Consider the following 22,834-nt stretch of genomic DNA (forward strand, 5'->3'; position numbering starts at 1 on the left):
CATAGCAAATAGGGTCAATAATTTCGTAATAACTGCATGGTGACAGATGGTAACTAGACTTAACATGAGGATCATTTCATAATGTACAAAAATAACAAATCAGTATTATGTACACTTGAAACTAATAGGATATTGTATGTCGATTGTACTTCAGTTTTCAAAAACTTACAACTTAAAGTGTGCAATGGGCAAAGCAATTTAATCTGTTTAATAAACCAGTCAAAAGATACACCCCCTTGGTCCTGGAAACAAGTGTGAAAAACCTGAATGTGGCTTTGAGTGATGAGGAAATGATGGTGTGTTTATGACTTCTACAAAACCCCTAAACATAGCCAGACAGGCATGAGCACTGGTATAGGGAGTTCCATTTATTATTGGAATGTATGCCATTTGGAAATGTTCTTTACTATTACTAATAATAAATAAATGGTTCAGAGAAAAAAAGAAAAAACAAAATAAGTCCTAGTGGTGATGGTTGCACAACAGTGTAAATGTACTTAATGCCACTGAATCATACACTTAAAAATTGTAAATTTTATGTTATGTACATTTTACCACAATTTTTTGAAAGATAAGGATACACAAGCCCTAAGTCTTAGTCTTCTATTTCATTCCTTGCAGCATTTCAGAAAGTAGTTTAGTAAAACTATCACTTCTCACCCTGTTTATAAAGTACACTAGCTTTTTCAACTTCTATTCAACAATATTAAATATTTAGCAAGCTCTCCCCATGTATAAAGCACTGACCTGGGCACAATTAGAAAGGAAAGGTGAATAAAACACGTTTACCTTTAAATAATTATGACTACTACCATTTCTTGGCCCCTTCTTTTCTGATGAACTGTCTAAAGTCAATGTTATTAGCTACATTCAGGAGATGAGGAAATTGAAGCTCATGGTTGCAAATTATCTTGCCATTATCCCAAAGGCAGGAACAGACGGGAATTCTAGGTCTCTCAGATTCCAAATCCCATGCTCCTGACCGCAAGGCTACAGCTGCCTGTGTCTCCATATGCCATGCTATATGTAACCATTGGGCAGGGTGTGCTGATGCTGTGATGGGGCTTCACCTAAATACTGTAAGAGCTCCAGGAACAACGGATGAGTCCTAATGAAGATGACTTGGAGGAGGAAGTATTTGAGCTAAGCTTGGAAAGCAGAAGTAGAATAGAGACACGTGAAGTAAAACTTAAACTTTTGTCTTAGTACTTAGTGGAAACACTCGAACCAAGTTACAGTGAGATTGTGTGCCATTTTATTTATATTCAGTATTTCACACTTCTTCCAATTTAGGGCACAGCAACTGAGGACATGTTGATGGCAAGTTGATAGCAGTGGAAATAATAAACATTTCTTACGGCATCTTTCCTGATTGGTTGCAGGCAAGTGGGTCTACATGAAAAGCCAGTCAAAACCTATTTAGCCTCGGGGATCCCTGGGTGGCACAGCAGTTTGGCACCTGCCTTTGGCCCAGGGTGTGATCCTGGAGACCCGGGATTGAATCCCACATCAGGCTCCCGGTGCATGGAGCCTGCTTCTCCCTCTGCCTGTGTCTCTGCCTCTCTCTGTGACTATCATAAATAAATAAAAATTTTTTAAAAAAAAAACCTATTTAGCCTTTTATAAAGTGTTGGGAGTCTGCTACTGCCCTGGGGACAAAGGGGAAATACCGGATTGTTTCTCTTTAGTTCCACCTTCAGAGTGGCTGGTGGTGGCAGTAGTAGGCTTTCCTTTATGTCCAGGCTTTGGTCCAAGTTCTCCACCCTCAAAGTTTATAAAGGGAAACTTTGTAAGTGTAAAGACTTATGAACTAAAAAATGGACACAAGTGATGGGGAAGATGGGAAGATGAGTGTGCCACCTGCCAAAGAGCTCCATTCCTTGAAACTTTCACCCCAAACCCTGATCCTGAGATGGTAGGTTCTTTTGAGGAGCCATGCCATCCCCAACTTCCAGGTCCTCCTCCCTCCCTCACTCCACACCTATTCACACATTCCAGACCTTGCCAGAACCAATGTGGGTGGGCAACATCTAATCCATTAACAGTCCAATAGAAAGGAGGAAGGGCAAATTCTCTCTTTTTGAACTGGTTGGTCATCTTCTTCTACCTTTGGACATTAAAGCTCCTGGTTCCCTGGGCCTTTGGACTCCAGAACTTACACCAGCAGCCCCTACTCCACACTCTATCTCTCACCCCACTCCCCAGCCACACTCTTATTGTGTATGCACTGGAGAATCTTGAAAGTTTCAAAGGAGGGAGGTGACAAAGTTGTAGCTAGGGAGAGTCTTCAGTTTGCCACGTATGAAGTAATCATAGAATTAAGAGGCTAGGGCAGCCCCGGTGGCTCAGCGGTTTGGTGCCACCTTCCGCCTAGGGCATGATCCTGGAGACCTGGGATCGAGTCCCATGTCGGCTCCCTGCATGGAGCCTGTTTCTCCCTCTGCCTGTGTCTCTGCCTTTCTCTGTGTGTGTCTCTCATGAATGAATAAATAAATAAAATTTAAAAAAAGAATTAAGAGGCTAGTGGCAAGATCAGAGAGAAAGCCGTTATCATAGTTCAATGGAGAGATAATGAAAGCAAGAGAAATTGTAATGATAGAGATAGATGGAGAAGACATTATAGATACAGGACCAACCAATTTGGAAACTGGCTGAATAAAGAAATAGAGGAAAGAGTAGATCACAGTGAAAATGAGGTGCCGTTAACTGAAATTGGGAGACACAGGCAGAAAAGCAGATTTGTAATGGAGGTTTTTATATTATATTATATATATTATATTATGTTATGTTATGTTATATTATATTATATTATATTATATTATATTATATTATATTATATTATTACATTGAGTTGGAGATGCCAAAAGGAAATGAAGTGGAAGCATTAGCGAGGAGGTTGCAGGGTGAGCTTTGAACTTGAAGAGTCTGGACTAGAAATATCCAACTTGTTAGCAGCATAGGAGTAGTAATTGAAGCTACAAGATTGTTGAACAAGAACATATAAAGAGAGAAAACAAAGGAGTGTTCCTTGTGAATATACACAGTCACAGATATGGAGGCGAAAGATTCTAAGAAGACTTGGTCAAAGAAGTCCTTGACAGAACTTCTAGGGGGGAATACAGTAGGGAGGGAGAAGTAGGGAGGAGACAGTGACCCCCAAAGAACCTAAAGACTACTAGTTTGGTCACCCTTCGATTTTACAGATTTGGCTGAATGATTAAGGTAGAATCCAGATAGCAAGGAAGTATGGAGCAAGTGGGTGGAATAAGAGAGAGTACAGAGTAGTCTAAACCATCATAAGACTTTTTTTTTTTTTTTTTTTTTTTTTGATTTTCTTTAGAAGTATTTTATTTTATTTTTTTTATTGGTGTTCAATTTACTAACATACAGAATAACACCCAGTGCCCGTCACCCATTCACTCCCACCCCCCGCCCTCCTCCCCTTCTACCACCCCTAGTTCGTTTCCCAGAGTTAGCAGTCTTTACGTTCTGTCTCCCTTTCTGATATTTCCCACACATTTCTTCTCCCTTCCCTTATTTTCCCTTTCACTATTATTTATATTCCCCAAATGAATGAGAACATATAATGTTTGTCCTTCTCCGACTGACTTACTTCACTCAGCATAATACCCTCCAGCATCATAAGACTTGAAAGCGGGCAGCCCCGGTGGCTCAGTGGTTTAGCGCCACCTTCAGCCCAGGGTGGGATCCTGGAGTCCTGGGATCAAGTTCTGCGTCAGACTCCCTGCATGGAGCCTGCTTCTCTGTCTGCCTGTGTCTCTGTCTCTGTCTCTCTAAGAATAAATAAATAAAATCTTTAAAAAAAAAAAAAGAAAGAAAGAAAGAGAGGGACTTAATTTGATGGGGGCGTCAGAGCTTGGTTTTAGACTGAAGGATCAAAGACAGAGGGAGAGTTTAAAGATGCAAGACAGTTGAAATAATGCTTAGTCCTGACAGAAGACTGAGCTATGCCAGAAAAGGCAGTAAGAAGAGGATGGGAATCCTAGGTTTGACGCAGGAAGTCCTTACCAAATAAGGAAGAAAAGATGTTTATCATCATTGAAGCAGTGAAAAATTGTGAATGACTTAAATATAGCGCAAAACATAGATATAGACATGACTACTTGAAGGAAAAGATAGAACAATGTTAAATATTATGCCATTTATGTTTAAAATAAATCATTAAGTGTGTTTATATATTAAACAAACTGGACCTTTTTATAATATGTAATTTTTATTTTATTTTTAAGTTACAATATGTGCTTTGTATACAAGGAAACAAATAATACAATTACATTTATCTAAAACTCCCAATATGGTACTAATATTGAGTGTATACTAATACATAGACCCTACATCTTTCAGAAAAAGTAACTCAAAATGATGACAGACTTAAATGCAAAACTCTACAACTTCTGTATAATAACATGCAAGAGGGGCGCCTGGGTGGTTCAGTTGGTTATGTATCTGCCTTTGGCTCAGGTCATAATCTCAGGGTCCTGGGATCTGGCCCCATGTTGGGCTCCATGCTCAGTAGGGAGTGTGCTTGCCCCTCTGCCTCTGCCCCTGATGGGCTCTCTCTCTCTCACAAATAAATAAATAAAATATTTAAGGAAAATAACATAGGAGAAAGTGTAGGTGATCCTCAGTTTGCTGATGATTTCTTAGATACACACTAAAAGCACAATCCGGGGGGAAAAAAAAACATCTGTAAGTTGAATTTCATTAAAATTACAAACTTCTACCACATTTGGAAGAAAATATTTGTAAAATATCTGATAAAAGACTTACATCTGTAATATACAAAGAACTCTTTAAAACTCACCAGTAAGAGGGATGTCTGAGTAGCTCAGTTGGTTAAGTGTCTGACTCTTGGTTTTGGTTCAGGTCATGATTTCAGGGTCATGAGATCAAACAAGACTCTCCTCCCTCAGTAGGGAGTCTGCTTAAAGATCTTCTCCATTTCCCTATGCCCCGCCCCCTGCTCACTCTTTCTCTCTCTCTCAACTAAATCTTTAAAAAAATAATAATAATAAAAATAAAAACCTTCACCAGTAAGAAATAAGTTACTTTAAAAATGGATGTCAACAAGGAAGATACACAGATTTAACCAAATGCTCACCATGATGCCATTAGGTAACTGCAAATTCAAATGTGTTATCACTACCCATTTATTAAAATGGCTAAAATCCAAAACATTGACCACCAAATACTGGCAAGGATGTGAAGCAACAGGAACTCTGCAAAATGGTATAGCCTCTTGGGAATACAGTCTGTGTTTCTTCCAGAGTTAAACATAAGCTTACCATCAATTCAACAATTGTTCTCCTAGGTATTTGCCTAGTGAGCTGAACTTATATCCACAAAGAAATCAGCATACAAATGTTTATCGCACCCTTATTCACAATGTCAAAACTCGGAAGTAACCAAGATGCATGTTAAATATGTAGGTTAAAAAAAAACAAAAAACATGTAGGTAGCTCAGATTTTAAGTGCATACATATTTTTAAACAATAATAGAAAATTAAAATCATCTAGATAAATTTTTAAACTTATAACATGCATAAACATTCTAAACATTTTAATCAAATAATAATGCATCAGTTGGACTGTGTAGGTTGAAAGAAGTATAAATCTTTTTTCTCTCACATAAAAATCTGGAGGTAGGTAGAGTCTAAGGCTGTACCAGCCTTAGACTCTGCCTTCATCCAAGAAGGCTACTTCCTGCTCACCACTTAGCTGGCCCTACAATGTGGCCATTATCCCACAGTTCAAGATGGAATTTAAGGCTCCAGCCATCACATTCGTGTTCTAGTCAGCAAGATAGAGGAAGGGATGAAAAGGTGAAGGGCAAAAACAACTGCCTTTTTTTTTAACAACTCCCTTTTTAACATTTTAATTCCAATATAGTTAACATACAGCGTTATTTTAGTTAGTCTTGGTAGCATAAACAACATCCTTAATCCTGAAAACTTGCTCCTAAAATCTCAGAGGGCAAGAAGAGATTCTCATATCAAACCCTGCAGATAGAAGAAGGTGTCCGGTGACCCCTACTATGACCTGTTCATGGAAGAGGATTGAAAGAATTGGGGAATGGGATAGAACAGGGAATGGGATAGAACAGGGGAAGAAGTGAGGGTCAACTGGGGGTTGACTAGTCAGTCATCTGGACCAGTGGCTCAGAAAAACAGCAGTGAGTCCGGGGGTCCTGTGTCTGAAAAGGGGGTAAATATGGGACAGAGAAGTGAGGACAAAAGTAAGAAGAGGAGGGTAGTTTTGTTAGTGATGAAGAACCAACTACTTAAAAGTTGAAAGGAGTTACCAGAGCTTTAGGGCAGGAGCCAATATTCTGAAATATATAGACAGATATAGGTGAGAATTTGGAGAACAGAAAGAGAAAATATCAGTCATAGTCCTGCCATCTATATGCCACTTTGGAAAATGACCTTTTGTTTTCCTGAGAGGTATTTTTTGTTTTATTTTAAGCGTAATTGTAATAAACATACTATTTTGTACTCTTTTTCAGGTAACATGAATATATGAGCATTTTTCCTCACTACGATGTTCTGTTAAGGCCATATTGTGAATTGGTTAAGCACTTGGGCCCCAAAGTGTCTCTCTTTATGGCCTGAGTTTATATCCTAGTATGGGGTGATGATAGGGAAGCTACTTAACATTACTTGGCCCATTTTCCTCTATCTATAAAATGGAAGAAAAATAGTGAGAACAATAATACCTACCTCATAGAGCTGTTCTGAGAGGGGATTGAATGAAATCCTTCATGTAATTTATGTAATGAGCTAACAACCCAATGTAAGCTCTTATTATTTATAAACATAATTTTAATGGTTACATAAAATACCAGCCAGTGATATCGTCACAACCATACATTTATTACTGAACACTTGACTAAGTATCAGTCTGGGACGACTGTTAACATTTTTAATATTTTATTGGATTTATGCATAGAGATACACATCATTTAAAACCAAGTCAAGAGGCACCTGGGTGGCTCTGTGGTTGAGCATCCACCTTTGGCTCAGGTCATGATGCCAGAGTTCCTATGATCAAGTCCTGCATTGCGGTCCCCATGGGGAGCCTCCTTCTCCCTCTGCCTACATCTCTTGCCTCTCTCTATGTGTCTCTCGTGAATAAATAAATAACCTCTTTTTTTAAGTCAAAAAATATAAAAATAAATAAATTTTTAAAAACTTTAAATGCTATTTTAAATAATGATCTGGTTTTAGGTCTTCAAATCCAAGAAAGAAAAGTACATGTGATTGCTATAAAATATCACTTGAGTCCTAGATATTTCAAATTACAAGGCCAGTTACAGACTCAATGTTTGTGACCCTGGGCAAATTCATAGCTTGACACCCTAATCCTCAATGTGATGATATTAGGAGACAGAGAATTTGGGAGTAATTAGCTCATGAAGGTGGAGCTATTACAAGACAGCTTGCTTCCCCCCTCTGCTCTTTGCTATGTGAGGGCACAATGAGAAGATGGCCATCAGTAGACCCAGAACCTGGTCCTCATCAGACACCAGATCTGCTAGCGCCTTAATCTTGGACTTGACAAGGAGTCATACCTTCTTGGGACACCTGGGTGGCTCAGTGATTGAGCATCTGCCTTTGGCACAGGGCATGATCCCAGGGTCCCAGGACCGAGTCCCACATCAGGCTGCCCATGGGTAGCCTGCTTCTCCCTCTGCCTGTGTCTCTGCCTCTCTCTCTCTCTCTCTCTCTCTCTCTCTGTGTCTCTCATGAATAAATAAAATCTTTTTTAAAAAACAAACTTTCCTGACAACATTCCTAACAGAGGGTCTTTTCAATACATAACAGGATAACAGGACCCATCTTACCCACATATCTTGAAAATTACTTCTGGTAGTTTGGTTAGGAAAGTTTAGTAATGAAGACTACAGAGCTAAGCTAAGAGAGGCTTTTGGCCATTCATTTACAGGAGAGGATAAGTTTCTTTCTCAGAGTATGCTGCAGCCAGACGTAGTACCTCTCCTTAGCAGACACTCTGCTATTCCAATCATACACGCTGCTGTTGAGTTCAGTGTGGAGTTCCAAGAGTGGGCGTCTTCTGGAGGGAATGAGAAAAGCAAAAATTAATGCCATGCAGATATCAAAGAGGAGACAGATTGTCATTAGGGTGAAATGAGCCAACAGATGTGAAAGTGCTTTACAATTGTTTCTTTTTAAATTCTCTCTACAAGCTACTGAGTGAGTGATCCAAATCAGCTTGCCCAATGACCACAGTCCCTTCACCCAAGGGGCAACAGCATCTTATCCTGGGGACACTCCAGCCAGATGATAACTTACCTGGATCATAATGCAAATGTAGGATGGATGCCAAGAACACTGCTGGCCCATGGAAGGCTGAGTCATTTCTACTATAGCCCATTCCTTGCTGCTGAACCACTACTGAAGGGGTTGGGTGGTCATAGGTCATGAGACATATATCTGGGGTCCCCAGAACTACAACAGAATGCATTTCACACATGGCTCAGAAACATCATTCTAAACTGTAACGAGTGAACAACTGAAAAAAGGACTGCTAATCTTATGTGGAAATAATCTTAAATAAAAACCAGATAACCAAGCTTTCCCTTAGAAAAGTATTCTTGCCAATAAACATCAGAAATGTCTGTATAACACAGACTTGCAGATGTGGGGAGTCAGGTACCATTTTCCACCTATCAAACTGTCAAAACAGGGCAATAAAAGAGCGTGCAGTGTCGAGCAGAATTTGGGGACATGGGCACTCTCGTGCAAAGTGGGTGTAACTGTCCTAGAGGGCAATCTGATAAGACACATCCAAGCCTTTCCAAATGTATGCTGTTTGACACAGCACTTCTTCTGGGAATTTTGCTCAAGAAAACAGTACGGATGAGCACAAATACTGAGCTACAGAGATATTGAATGCTTTCCTTGTATGAAAGCAAAATGCCTTCCAAAGACTGAAAATTGGTCAAGTAAATTATGCCATAGCCATATTCTGGACTGCTCCACAGACATTAAGATGATGCTGTAGAAATGTGACTACTGACATGTAAAATATATGGGATATACTGTTACACCAACTAAAAGCAGGTTATAAAGTAATAGTGGATGATGATTCCATTTTGGTTTAAAAAACATTTAGATATGAGACGCCTGGGTGGCTCAGCGGTTGAGCGTCTGCCTTCAGCTGAGGGCGTGATCCCGGGATCCAGGATCAAGTCCTGCATCGGGCTCCCTGCGAGGATCCTGCTTCTCCCTCTGCCTGTGTCTCTGCCTATGTGTGTGTGTGTCTCTCATGAACAAACAAATAAATCTTTTAAAAAAAACATTTAGATATGATTGTGCAGGTATCCAAAAAAAGATCTGGAAGGCAAAACACCAAAAAAGATCTGGAAGGCTAACAGAGATTGGTTCTAATAACTAGGATTATAACTGTTTGTTATGTTCTGGGTTCAGCACGTATATTTCATAGGGTTTTTTCAATAAGGCATATGTACTGCTTTTGTCATTTAAAAAAAAAGGCAATTAAAAATTTCTTTATTTTGAAGACCAATATCCAAACTACAAGCTGACTAGCAAGTGACCTCCCGAAGCACAAAGCATTCCCAAAACATGTATCTCCTGTGGCAATCCCAACAGGGAATGAAAAATCCTTTTCTGCCTGAAGAGAAGAGCACCCCACGTGGTAATCACAGTGGTAAACTCCATCTTGGTAGCAAGAGAATTGATGAGTGGTCCAAGGATGGGCCACCACCGAGGCGGCTCACCTGTCTTGCCCCAGTTTCTGGGAAAGGCATTTCAGGTACAATGATGGAGAACCAGAGGACTGTTCCAGAAGGGACACGTCTGCCTTGCACAGGCTCCAGAGGAAGTCAGCTTCCCGGTGAATGGTGCAGGGCCCGGGCTGCTTGGCTTTGGATTCCACATTGTTTACCTCTGGTCCATCCACCTCCAGGAAGCTGCTGCTGTCCATCTGGCCTTCTGACACCACATAGTTCTGAATAAAGAAGAGCTTTGGCTTCCCTAAGAGAAAAGGGCATGCGTCTCCCATGAACATCCTCCTGACCTGATCCAAAGGGAACCCTGAGTTTGTATGATCCACACCAAACACACTCTGGGAGCCACCTCGGCTCACCAGGACACACACAAAGCTGTCGTAGTCTTGGTGTTGGGGCATGCGGGCAACTTGGCGAAGAATCTGGATTATACTGTCCACGTTCAGATATAAGAAATACTGGACTTCGTAGCCCAGGGAGGTGAAGGTGTCCCGAAGAAAATCTGGATAAAATAAACAAACACACAGGGAAAACAACACTAGGATGAGAAACACTTAAGAGGCAGTGGATAGCAATCCTAAGCACGGGCTGATCTCTGCTCCTTATCCGTTTCTGCTTTTGTGCCATATTTTGAGGTTTCAAAGAACCGGAGCAGGGGGCAGGAAGGAATCAACCTGAAACACATTTATGTCCCAGGATCTCAGTTACCATCCGCCCCATTATACCACCTTCCCTGCCCAAGGCCACCAGCACACGTGGCCACAGGCATGGATGGAGCCTACTTCTAGGCCAATGCAACCAACAGGGGAACAAAACTTTTTCTCTTCAACCAAAACAAAGCTGGGGACTTTCCAAAAGGCTCTTTCTTAAACTCACACACAAGTAAGGAGGAATGGATGCATTTGCAAAGTGCAGACCCGCACCTAGATCCAAATGGCTGCAGGAAGGGTGGCCCAGGTCATGAGTCCCCTCATCCCCACAGCTGTGGGCTGCTACAGCTGCGGGCACCTCCATCCAAGGCGTGACTATTTCCAGACTCCCCAGTTGCTCTCATGACCCACTTCCCAGTGTAACCTCTGACCAAGATTCCCTGTAATGCCCCCAAGAATTCTTCTCTTAGTTTCCAGAAATTCTGGATTGGCTTTGCCTGGAAAAGCAGTGTTAGGGCGTGGAAAAGGCAGACTTTAGGGTGCACAAGCCTGCCTTCTAACACTGACCTTAAACATACCTGTGGCTGCATGACCTCAAAGAAGTAGGGCTCCCTAGCTTTTTTTTTTTTTAAGAATTTATTTATTTATTTATTCATTCATTCATAAGAGACACACAGAGAGAGAAGCAGAGAGATAGAGGGAAAAGTAGGCTCCTTGCAGGGAGCCTGATGCAGGACTCGATCCCTGTACCAAGATCACACTCTGAGCCAAAGGTAGATGCTCAACTGCTGAGCCACCGAGGCGTGATGGTGGAAGTGATAGAGGTGATGATACTCAGCCTATGAGCATGCTGTGAGGATTAAGTGAGATAATACACATAAAGCTCCTGGGACTCTATTCCTTTTTTAAAGAAAATCTTGTATCCATCTCTTAGAAGTTTCTAGAGCCTTGGAACCATAGAAATCCTACCCAGTCCATTTCTTGCCCATCTGCTCAGTTTGCCTTCATCAGAGAAATAGTTTTCTGCTTTGTCACATCTTTCTAATAGCAGAGGCAGACATCTTTCTCTTCCTCCTTAAAAATTCCACATCCCTTTGAGCCACCCTTTAAGTTTCTGTTCCTTGTCTGAGGGATGCCTCCACTTCTTAATTCATTTGTGGAACAAAAAAAAACTGTTCTGCCCTAAGCTAGACAGGCATCTCCGAATTCAGATTATTACTCGAACTCTCAGCCAGCCAACTTTTCTGGATTTCTCTTCATGTCTCATGACTATATACCCACCTCTCTTTGTCCCCCAGGGATGTGGTCTTCCAGAAGTTTACCACTGCGTTCACCCCAAACCAAACAACACAACACTAATTAGAACAGATATAACTTAAAAAAAAAAAAAAAAAAAAGAACAGATATAACTTCTACCAAGGAACAAAAAAGGGCCCTGTCTCATACCAGTGTAGGCGTCACAGAAAGGAGAGGTAAATAACTTCCTTGAAATTACTACAATTTGTTTGCCACAAATTGTCAACTCTCTACATTAAACGGGTCTGAAGTCTGAATAGTCACAAATAATTAAAAGACTCCTAGCATCAACCAAGAGTTTCGACCTTCTTGCCCTGCAAACTTCACTGACCACTAATAAACTATAAAAGTGAAAGTTAGCTATCGCAATTTCTCTTTTGGCTTCTCAGCAGGAAATAAGAAGAGGAAAAAAGAGAAAAAGAAACCCAGCCTTAGGTAAACAAAAGCTGGAATAAACAGCTACTGGACAAATAAGAGCTCACTTGAGCGCTCTGAGTTTAATTTGCCCAGCCTACGGGCAGTACCTGGATATGTCCACATCGAGTCTAGTAGAACTTCCCATTCAGGAGAGCTGTGATTAATTATGGCCCCACATCTACCAGATATAGCAGTTTTAAATACGTCCATGAAGTTTTTGACACCCCTTCCTTAAAAAGAGTGTAGTTCCCCTACCCTTGAATGCAGATCATGCTTGGTAACTCATTTCTAATGAATATGGCAAAAGGGATACTATGTGACTTCCACAGCTAGATCATAAAAAGGACCTGGTTCTTTCTCTCTTTTGAACAGCTCACTCTGGGGGAAGCCAGCTACCGTGTCATGAGAACACTCAAGCAGTCCTATGGAGAAGCCCACAGGAAGAATTAAGGCCGGCCTTGCACCAGCTCCACAGCCACATAAGTGAGCCACCTGAGAGGATCCTTCAATCTCAACCAAGCCTTTGGATGACCTCTGCTGAAATCTGACCACAATCTGCCAAGAGACTCTGGGCCAGAACAGCCCAGCTAAGCTACTCCTAAACTCCTGCTCCACAGAAACTGTGAGATATATAAATAAATAAATATTAATTTGCACACATTATTAGATGAATAATTTACCAGGTAAATCAGGAAAAGGGAATGATAATAATTATTACTTAAGGATGTAGTTAGGCTACATACTTTTCATCTGGCCCAAAGGTAAGGGGGAAAAATAATTATATATCACATAATAATGGAGAGATATAAAGAAGGTGTCAATCTCCTTAAAACCCTATGATAAGTAAATATCATGAGGGAAATGAAGGACATGATACATGTTGCTGGATAACCTATTCATAGCTTGCTTGTCCCCACAGGATCTTAGTGCAGTAGAAAAAGCCCACGGACACTGCCCCCTGGCCTTCACCTCAGCAGGTGTAGGCAAGGACCCCAGTACCATCACTACTGTTTTATGCCTCAGGCTTCGGGGACTCACATGTCATGGGGCATTCTTTCCTCCAGGGGGCAGAAGCAAACAGGAAAACACAAGACTCAAAGCTTGTTTACTTTGACTCACTTCAAAATCCTCTCTTCACCGAAAGATTTCCTGCCTTATCAAAGTCCTTGAAATAAAGCCACAGTCTGTCCACGCTGATGTGCAGAGGTCAGGGACCGCAAGGGCTGTCCTGTGCCTTCCATCTCTTGCCTTCTTCTGGGTTCCTGCGGGTTCTGGCTAGAGTGTGGCAGTCACACAGCAGCAAGAAGGCAGCTTGCATGGGACCAGCAAAGAGGAACCAGTCTTGGAATCACAAGATCTGAGTTTTAAGTCCTGGTTCCTCTACCTATTTGCTGGGTCTGAACCTTGCCTGGTCCTAGAAAAGCTAATTTACGCCAACAGAGAGGCTAGGAAGAGGATGGGAATCTCACGTCCAAGGCAGGAAGTGCTTCCCTAAAGAACAAGAGAAAGAAGGATAAAGGGGAGGTCCCCAAAAGCCATTAAGAACAGCAGATCTGGATGGCCCTCAGACCAAGATGGAGCACCTGTTAAATATCCCTCTGGCAACACAGTCACCTCAGTAGACACAGCCTGAAATCATCATACTTGATATTTCCCATCATGTCACATCTTTCCTCTATCAGATGGGGAGGGCTGATGCTAGCTAGCATTTGCAACTTTCTTTCTTGGGCCATCAAGAACATGGATACATAGCCCAGTATGATTTACAGGCTCGAGGGAGTAATGACGGTATGAGTTTGAACAAATTAACCATCTTAGTTTATTCACCTGTAATTAATGTGATTAATACTAATGCCTATACCATGTTCTTCAAAAGGTGGCTGTGAGGATCCAGTGAGATTTCCGTAAAGACACTTTGCAAACTATGAGTGCCTACTCAAATGTAAGATATTAATTTTAAAGAAAATAAAGGGGAAAAAAAGGAAAAAAATAAAATAAAAATAAAATAAAAAATAAAGAAAATAAAGGCAGCCATTTCACCACATCATGAAGCTTGCAGAGCATCTCTCTCATGGAAGCTTCTCCTTAGAAGGGATGTCCAGAGGAAAGTCTCTCAGCCTACATTAATATGGTCTGAGAGCCATCAGATTCTAGGTCTGATTTATCACAATAACTGCCCTGTCATTTCCCTCAAATAGGGGAAGAATAACTGGGAGGCTGAGTTTGGAAAATAAAACTTCAACAACTGCAGAAGTCACACTTCTCCTTTCCTGCACCCTGGAAACCCCACTCTTGACCCAGCCTTGCCTCTGGAAACCTCAACTTCCCAAAATGATGAGCTTTCTTGCGGCCTCACAGTTAGTACAAGGGCTAGGGTCAGCACCACCCACAGGTTTGGGGGCTATTGAGATGAAATCCAAAAAAACTAAATATAGTAAAAAATTATGCCCCCCCATTCATTTAGAATTTGTTTTCATCTACAATGAGTTCACATTGCAGGTGTCTGGCTGGCTCAGTCGGTAGAGGATGTGACTCTTGATCTCTGCATTGTGAGTTCAAGGCCCACCTGGGGTATAGAGATTCCTTAAAAATGAAATCTTAAAAAGAGTTTGCATTAATTTCACCACAATCTACAAAAGGAAGTCCATTAAATTAATGTATAGAATAACTAAGACAGAGGAAGTGTTTCATCAGTCTATTTACCACCACTTAGTACCTTGAATGAGCCCCATTCTAATTACAACGAAGCACACAAATGGAACCCACATTGGGCAGGATATTCTTAGTGAGAAGGGGAGTTCCGAGGTCAAACATAAATGTGAAATGCAAAGTTGATTAAGACTTAACTAAGTTTCTTTACAGGAGGACTGCTTAGTTGTTAAGGCCCATATGCAAACCTCCAAAGGAGGAACAAATGATTCATCATTTTTCAAATCCAACTGACCCCAAAATTAATGTCTTAAGCAGTTCCTCTTCCTACGTTGCAGAAACCCTGTATTGCAAGTTGGGAAACACAGATGAAGTACCTGCCCTTCAAGAAGCCTATAATCTAGTAGGAGAAACCTCTAAATATGCACAAAAGAATGACTGACATGTCACATGGTACAGTGGGATTTTAGGTAAAGTAAGCGGAGAGGAGGAGCCATCAGTGCAGTCTGAGAAACCTGTGATGACTTTGTGGTAAAGGCCTAATTTAAACTGGGCCTGACAAAATAGAAGGGGGGGGGGGAGAGATAGGGGGAAGATGATAAACAAGGACAGAAGAATGAGTGAGTGAGGAAATCAGTAGCAGAGACAGTCTCGTATGAGTCTGATTTGTCATCTGTTTCCATAGACCAGTCAAGGGATTTTGTTTTTTGGTTTGTTTGTTTGTTTTTAGTCAGGAGGTTTTAATGGACAATCTACATTCATTCAACATCATAAACTACTTATTAAATGTCTTCTTTTTAAAGTACAAATGTTTACTAGTAATTCCTTCTGTACTAGCTTTTCTTAGGAGAAAACAATATCCATAATAAGCCTGTCTACTGCATGTCAAAGAGGCTTCTAGGGTACCTCAGGCAGCCACAAAGTACTCTTCCACATATCCATAACTCCTTATCCACAATTCAAAAACCCCCAAGGCTCTGAAAACCTTAAGGTCTTTTCCCTGATTCATTTTGTGGCAAATCTTTCCTGAACCAAGGAGAACCTATTGATAGTCTTTATTCCACTTAATGTGAACTTCCATTCATTTTGCTGTAGAAATAGTAATGTATGGGCTCTAAGTATACTTTTACTAAGGACCTTTATAAGTATGAACTCACTCCCTTCTCCCAACCTCACGAAGAGGTAGGTCCTGTTATCTAACCATTTTATAGAATTGACACTGAGGGGCTCCTGGGTGGCCCAGTTGGTTACGTGTTCAGCTCTTGGTTTTGGCTCAAGTCATGATCTCATGGGTCATGCTCTCACAGGTCATAATTTCATGGGTCATGATTTCATGGGTCATGATCTCATGGGATGGAGCCCACAGATCAGGCTCCATGCTCAGCAGGGAGTCTACTTGAAGATTCACTCCCTCTGCCCCTTCCCCCACTCGTGCACTCACTCACTTAAGTGCATACGCTCTTTCGCTTTCACGCGCTCTCTCTCTCTCACTCAAATCTTTAAAAAAGAGAGAGAGAGAGAAAGAGAGAAATTGAGGCTTACAGAGGCTAGGAAAAATAACCAGGGTCACAAGCTATGATATGGCAGAGCCATGATTCAAACCCACACAGTCATTCGAAGGGCCCAACTCTGACCATGCTCCTATAATACAGGAAAACACAAATACATATTCAATCCCTGCACACAAGAGGCCCACAACTCAGCAAGAGAAACAAACACACACACTGGGTTTTAGTCACAAATTCACAGCAGATCATGGCTTTATGATTCTCTTCATACAATAGATATATATCCTACAGCTGGAAACTTTCTACCAATAAATGAAACAAAACTGATTATAATAGAAAGTAGAAGACAATTACTCAGTCTTTTTTAAAGGAGGAAATTACTCACTGAGGAAATATTTTTTCATTCTTATATGGGTACTAGTGGCTAAGAAAGAACGGACACTTTTCTACAGCTGAAGAGACAGCATGTTTCACATCTAACCAAAAATAGGACATGAGAAAAATGAGATCATATTTGAAATCCTGGGAAATTCAACCTAATATTTGCTAATTTGACCTTCTCTTAGACTCTCTTCCCATAAAACTCACCATGGCAACATTTTAGGTGAGCCTGAAAGACAGATCTGACTCATCCCAAGAATTCCAAAAAGCAAGATAACCGTGGGAATGTGATTATCAGCCCTTCTGAGGAAGGGATAAATGATTAAACATGTTCTTTCACAATGAGATTCTTATTCTCTCTGACGCATCACCAGTGATTGATTCAGTTTGAATAGGACATCCAACAGCAATTGAGCAAGAGAATCAGTTCAGATCCAAACAACAGTAACACACAAGTAGTACTGACTCAGGCCAACAACTCAAGTACAACGTGGCGGAACTAAGTGACACACTGCCTCTAAGTGAACACACAATTATAGTATTTTTAATTTTTCCCCAGAAAAGCTTCCACAGTCTATCTATATGAAATGATGGGACATCTGATAACACTGAAGCCAGGGAGCCTTCCATTTAGATCCCACTCTGGATCCCAGAGGACTCCTCCCTGCCACAGTATCTAGCATGAGAAAGCAAAATCAAAACTCCCCAACTTTTTGCCAATTACACCTTTGTACCAGAGACAATGCTATGTGCTCCTCAAATCCCCTTCCATTTTTTTTTCCCCGGCACAAAGCCAGTCTGAGTTTCTTATCCACTGCAGTTAGGTAGGGTCACACAAGTGAGTTTGACCAATGGAATGTGGATGGAAATGATTCATCTCACTTTCAGGACTAGTCCCTAAAACCTCTTGAGAGATCCTCCATGTACTTCCTTCATCCATCAGCCAGATGCAGAGGATCCTGTGGAAAACCCCAAGGCTTCAGATGGTGGAGTCATTGAATGATCACTCTAGCCCAATCCACACTAAGCTGTGACACGAGTGAGGAAGTACCCCTTGCTATGTGAAGCTACCGACTTCCACAATGGTCTGTTCTAACAGCTAGTGTTGATCACTGATGAGCACAGCTTATCTGGGCTGTGACCTCACCGTGGGGCACCAGTTAAACTGCAGCATCCATACCCACCTGTGTCATTGCCAATGCAATCAATTATCAGACAGATTCCTAGGGGCTTGCTCTGCATTCTGTATCTCTCCTCTGGTATGTGCTGGAAAGGAAAGCAGGGATTGTTAAAAACTCTCGCCACTGCTCTGTTTACATAAGGTCCCACACACACACTATCTTTTCTTTTGGATTTCCTCAAGCTTCCCGTTGCCAGGTGAATCATTCAATAGACACAGCCTGAAGTCACCACAGCTGACATTTCCCATTAATTTCAATTTTTTTTCTCTATTTAGGTAATGTGCTTAAGACAAGCTGTTTCAGTTTTTATTTAATTTTCATGAAAATCACAGTCTCTTTACACATGACTTAGCTCTGCAGGATAAAGACAATTTAAAGCTGAGAGAAAGGATGGGTCACATGTTTCCACAGTAACCTGAGTTTATAAAAGTATATTTTTCCAAACCAGCACAAAAGGCGGCCTTCTATTGCCTCCTTATGGAGAATGGGTTTCAGCCTTTTTATTTTATTTATTTATTTATTTATTATTATTTTTTTTTTTTTTGGTTTCAGCCTTTTTAAAAGGCCAGAGCAAGTCAAGGTTCAGCGTCACTGCTTACTTATATATTCAGCAATCACTCAGCTGAGGAGAGAAGTGCCACTCTGGAATTTCCTGCATTCCAAAGTTCACAAATGCAATCCACTTCAACATTTTTCTCTTTGCTCTATCCCCCTAGGAGAGCTCTCTCGGGAGAATGGAACTCTCAACGTCCTATTCTTGTCACAGAGAATTATTAATGGACAGCTATTTTAAAGAGAAGCCAGCGTTCTCTACAGATACCGCGCATACAGCACAATACCAAATCAGATCAATTATTCTGTACCCTCGGTAGAAATGGTCCTGATTCCTGGACGGATGCCTTCACTGATTCTCCTGGGGGATGAGAGAGAAATCAGTTACAAAGCTGAAGGAGAATTGAGCCCATTCCCATGCTGACTGGGTTTCTTTATATCTCAGTTGTTCTCTTCCCCAGCTCTAGTCAGCCCCAAGGTGCCAACCTCACCCTGAAGAACCTAACTGTTAAGAAAACACAAGTTCCCATGCTATGCAGGGGGTATAGAAAAACTGCTTAAATAACAAGGGAAAAAAGGCTCTCCTTTGCCCTTTTCCAGGCAAGCACCAGGTGACTTATGAATTTTTAAACTGATAAGGAGAATCCAATAATCTTGTCACCCAACAACATCGGTAGCTTTTTTCCATGTGTGAAACCATGGGCAATGCGTAGGGGGGCAGCCTTAGAGACTGGAGAGCAGGGAAAATTTACTTGTCACTTGTGCAACAGATGGCCATGTTTTCTTAGTCCAGTGATATTGAGAGATCATAAAATAAAATGACAACGGCAAAGATAGAGAGCCGTGAGTATAACAAATGTAGATGAGCCTAAAGCCAATAATATTAGGTAAAAATGACTTTATTAGCTCAGAGAGGTAGAGAAACCACCAGTTTTGAAGTCATAAATGGCTGACTCAAACACTAGCACCTTCACTGAGGAGCTCTGTGATCTTAGGCAAGGTTCCTCCTAAAGTCTCAGAGTGTTTCTTTTGTTTTGCTTTTAAATCCCTAAGATGAACATACCGACATCTCCTTTATAAGATTCTTACAAAAATGAGAATATCTAAAGACAAGCAAAGAAAATGGCAGTATTTATAATGTTTGGGGGAAATGAGTACTTTCAAGTTGTAAGTTCAAACAGTCTTTTTAGGGGCATCTGGCTGGCTCAGTCAGTAGAGCATGTGATCCTTTATCTTGGGGTTGTAAATTCAAGCCCCGTGTTGGGTGTAGAGATTACCTCAAAAAAATAAAATCTTAAAAAAAAAAAAGAAACAGTATTTTTAAAGGACAACTGGCAATACACTTAACATTCTGCTTCTAGAAATTATCCTAAGGAAATAATGGAGCAAGTATGCAAAAATACCTACTGAATAATTGTTTATAATGGCCTCAACCCAGAAAAATACTTAAAAATTCTCCAACATGAAACTGGCTAAACAAATCATGGTACACATAATGGGTACTATACATGTTTAAAAAAAAAAAGATAGGAAAGATCTTTATGAATTTGACATGAAAAGATATGCAGGATATATTAAGTGACAATGGATTATGAAATAACATGAATAATATTAATCTCATACACTTAAAAATATGTATTTGTGTGTATATGCTTACACATACATATACACACTTATAAGAGTCTAGAGGTATACAAATCAAATGTTGTTAGCGGTTATCTCATACCTGGGATTAAAAGGAAATTTTTCTTTTTCATTTTGTATTTAAGCAATCGTGGATTAACAGAATTTTAAAAACCACAAAACAATCTATGTACTATGCCTATGTGGGGTTAAGGCACTTAGTAAGAGCTTAATAAATTGTAGTGATCATCATCATCATCCAATTGAAATCTTTTTGGAAGTCCATATATGAATGCTTTTTTCTTTATTCACAAATAAACCAGGTCCAGGCAAAAGCAGGTCCCTAGGTCTCCGAAGGATCACAATGGGTGTTGGGAGCCTCACCCACCTCACCCATCATTAAAATTAAGGAGAAACCTGCCATAAGGGTACACTATGGAAAGAACAACATTTGTTCTTCATTCCTACCCAAATCTACCAGGTCCCTTATTTTCTTTTTTTTTTTTTTTTTTTTTTTTTTCCTTATTTTCTTTTTAAACAGCTTTTGGAAGGCTAATTCTCACCACCTCATCAGTGTTTTGAGAAACACGCTGTCACTTCAGGAATAAATTCACTTCTCAGTAGCTTTTGCTGGAGAGCAGAATACTAGGTAGGGAATGACAGTCAAGAGCAGTACCATCTGGCTAATCTGGGGGAAATGCTTCTCAGTTTCTAGGTTTAGGCAGACAGCATGTAGGTTGACTCATAAGATTTTGGCAAGAGGCCTGCCACACAAAGAAGGCTTCCATCGGGCCACTGCTCCACAATTGCCTCTGCACGCAGGACAAATTCTAAGCTCCTCAGGGAGGACTAAGCCCTCCTTACCTGCCTATCAGTCACTGCCTCCTGAAGTTCTGAGGCTCAATCAGCTACACTGCAGTGCAAGACCAAGTCTCATTCTTCACTTCAAGGAGGACTCAAGATTAGCAAAAGAAATACACTTTAAAAAAATGATGTGGGGATCCCTGGGTGGCGCAGCGGTTTGGCGCCTGCCTTTGGCCCAGGGCGCGATCCTGGAGACCCGGGATCGAATCCCACATCGGGCTCCCGGTGCATGGAGCCTGCTTCTCCCTCTGCCTGTGTCTCTGCCTCTCTCTCTCTCTGTGACTATCATGAATAAATAAATAAAATCTTAAAAAAAAAATAAAAAATAAATAAATAAATGATGTGATGGGATCAAGTGCTGATGTTTTAAGAGAGAAGAGAGAGATCGTATGGGTTGAAATGATTAGTTTTTTTATTGTATTTTCCTTTCTTTTTAGGAGTAGGGGGATGTCATCTGTACAAAATCTAAATTTATTAAATGTGCTATAAGACAAGATCCTAGTAACTTTTCTTCTTCCTACTGCCAGTTATTTGGTTTAACATTAACATTATCATGGCTAGATTAATGTTTAATGTTTTTTCTTTCAGTTTTTTTTTCAAAGATGTATTTATTTATTTATTCAGAGAGAGCGAAAGAGAGGCAGAGACACAGGCAGAGAGAAAAGCAGGCTCCATGCAGGGAGCCCGACGTGGGACTCGATCCGGGTCTCCAGGATCACACCCCGGGCTGCAGGCAGAGCTAAACCGCTGCGCCACCAGGGCTGCCCTAGATTAATGTTTAATGTAGCCTGGTTATGGTTCCATCTCAGGAATAAATAGCACAACTCTTTAAAATACAATCAAGATGATGAAGCTGATAGAGTAAGAGGTATTTGCATTCAAAAAAGCTAATTCATTAAATAATTAGAAATGCCATTGACTACATTTTAAGAATTTAACTGCTATTTATGTTGAGAGCTTCATCAGAATATGTAGATAAAGGAAATGGCAAACTCCCAAAATGCAACAATTGGTACTTGAATTATCAAGTATTTATAAAGAATGAATAAAAAGAAAAATTGGGCTTACGTTGAAGGTCAAGTTGTCTTACACTGAGTCTTTGTTCTTTACTTCTTCCATTCTGGAGCTTCAAATATAAAGAATAAGGTCACATCCCCTGTTAGTTTTTTCAGAGGCATGTTATATCACACCTCTTTAAATATCTCAATAGAATTCTTGCACAGGAAAAAAATAAAAGTATCACATTCACAGTTAAATTATCTAAAGAAGAATAGCAAGAGTGGTTAACTCCATAAATCCCATAATCTCTAAACCAAAAACAAGGCAATTCTTCTTTTTAAAAAGTGAAAGTACAATGAACATGCAATATCCTAAGTTAGCTTATTAAAATGTTTTAAAACAGCGCAATAAAGTCAGATGTTATAGTATTGTAGAGTTGCTATAATGATTCCAAGTTAGAACAAGCTGTTAGAATATCAGATTGACATTTTACTCCTGATCCTTTAACACAGAGGCAATGTATGGTATGATTAAGAACGAGAATTCTAAAGTGTTGGCAGGGATGTGGGAAAAAAGGAACCCTCATGCACTGTTGGTGGGAATGTAAATTTGTTCAGCCACTGTGGAAAACAGTACAGAAGAATTTCCTCAAAAAGTTAAAAATAGAAATATTATTTAATCTAGTAATTCCACTGCTGGGTATTTTTATCCAAAAAATACAAAACACTAATTCAAAAATATATATGTACCCCATGTTTATTGTAGCATTATTTACAAAAGCCAAGATATGGGAGCAGACTAAGGATCTGTCAATAAAGAACAGACACAGATAAAGAAAATATTATATATATATATGTAATGTTATATATATAATAGAATATTATGCAGCCACAAAAAGGGTGAGATTGTGCCATTTGTGACAAC

At 40.4% G+C, this 22,834-nt stretch overlaps 1 protein-coding gene across 15 annotated transcripts in view; it reads right to left on the reverse strand.

The window, feature by feature from the left end:
- Nucleotides 1-6,872: 6,872 nt before the first annotated feature.
- The window catches only part of CFLAR (CASP8 and FADD like apoptosis regulator), a 39,581-nt gene continuing 23,619 nt past the window's right edge, over nucleotides 6,873-22,834 (reverse strand). For 14 of the 15 annotated variants that reach the window (XM_077885254.1, XM_077885259.1, XM_077885257.1 and 11 more), the window contains 5 exons: nucleotides 21,980-22,037; nucleotides 18,736-18,785; nucleotides 17,876-17,957; nucleotides 9,782-10,292; nucleotides 6,873-8,094 (listed from right to left, as the gene is read on the reverse strand). In XM_077885254.1, the coding sequence (XP_077741380.1) occupies nucleotides 7,956-8,094; nucleotides 9,782-10,292; nucleotides 17,876-17,957; nucleotides 18,736-18,785; nucleotides 21,980-22,037 (840 nt within the window). In that variant the 3' untranslated portion in view covers nucleotides 6,873-7,955. The remainder of the gene's footprint in view (nucleotides 8,095-9,781; nucleotides 10,293-17,875; nucleotides 17,958-18,735; nucleotides 18,786-21,979; nucleotides 22,038-22,834) is intronic. The other variant, XM_077885268.1, reaches the window with a different exon arrangement.

The sequence above is a fragment of the Canis aureus genome, chromosome 36 (genome assembly GCF_053574225.1).
Source record: "Canis aureus isolate CA01 chromosome 36, VMU_Caureus_v.1.0, whole genome shotgun sequence".
NCBI lineage: Eukaryota > Metazoa > Chordata > Mammalia > Carnivora > Canidae > Canis > Canis aureus.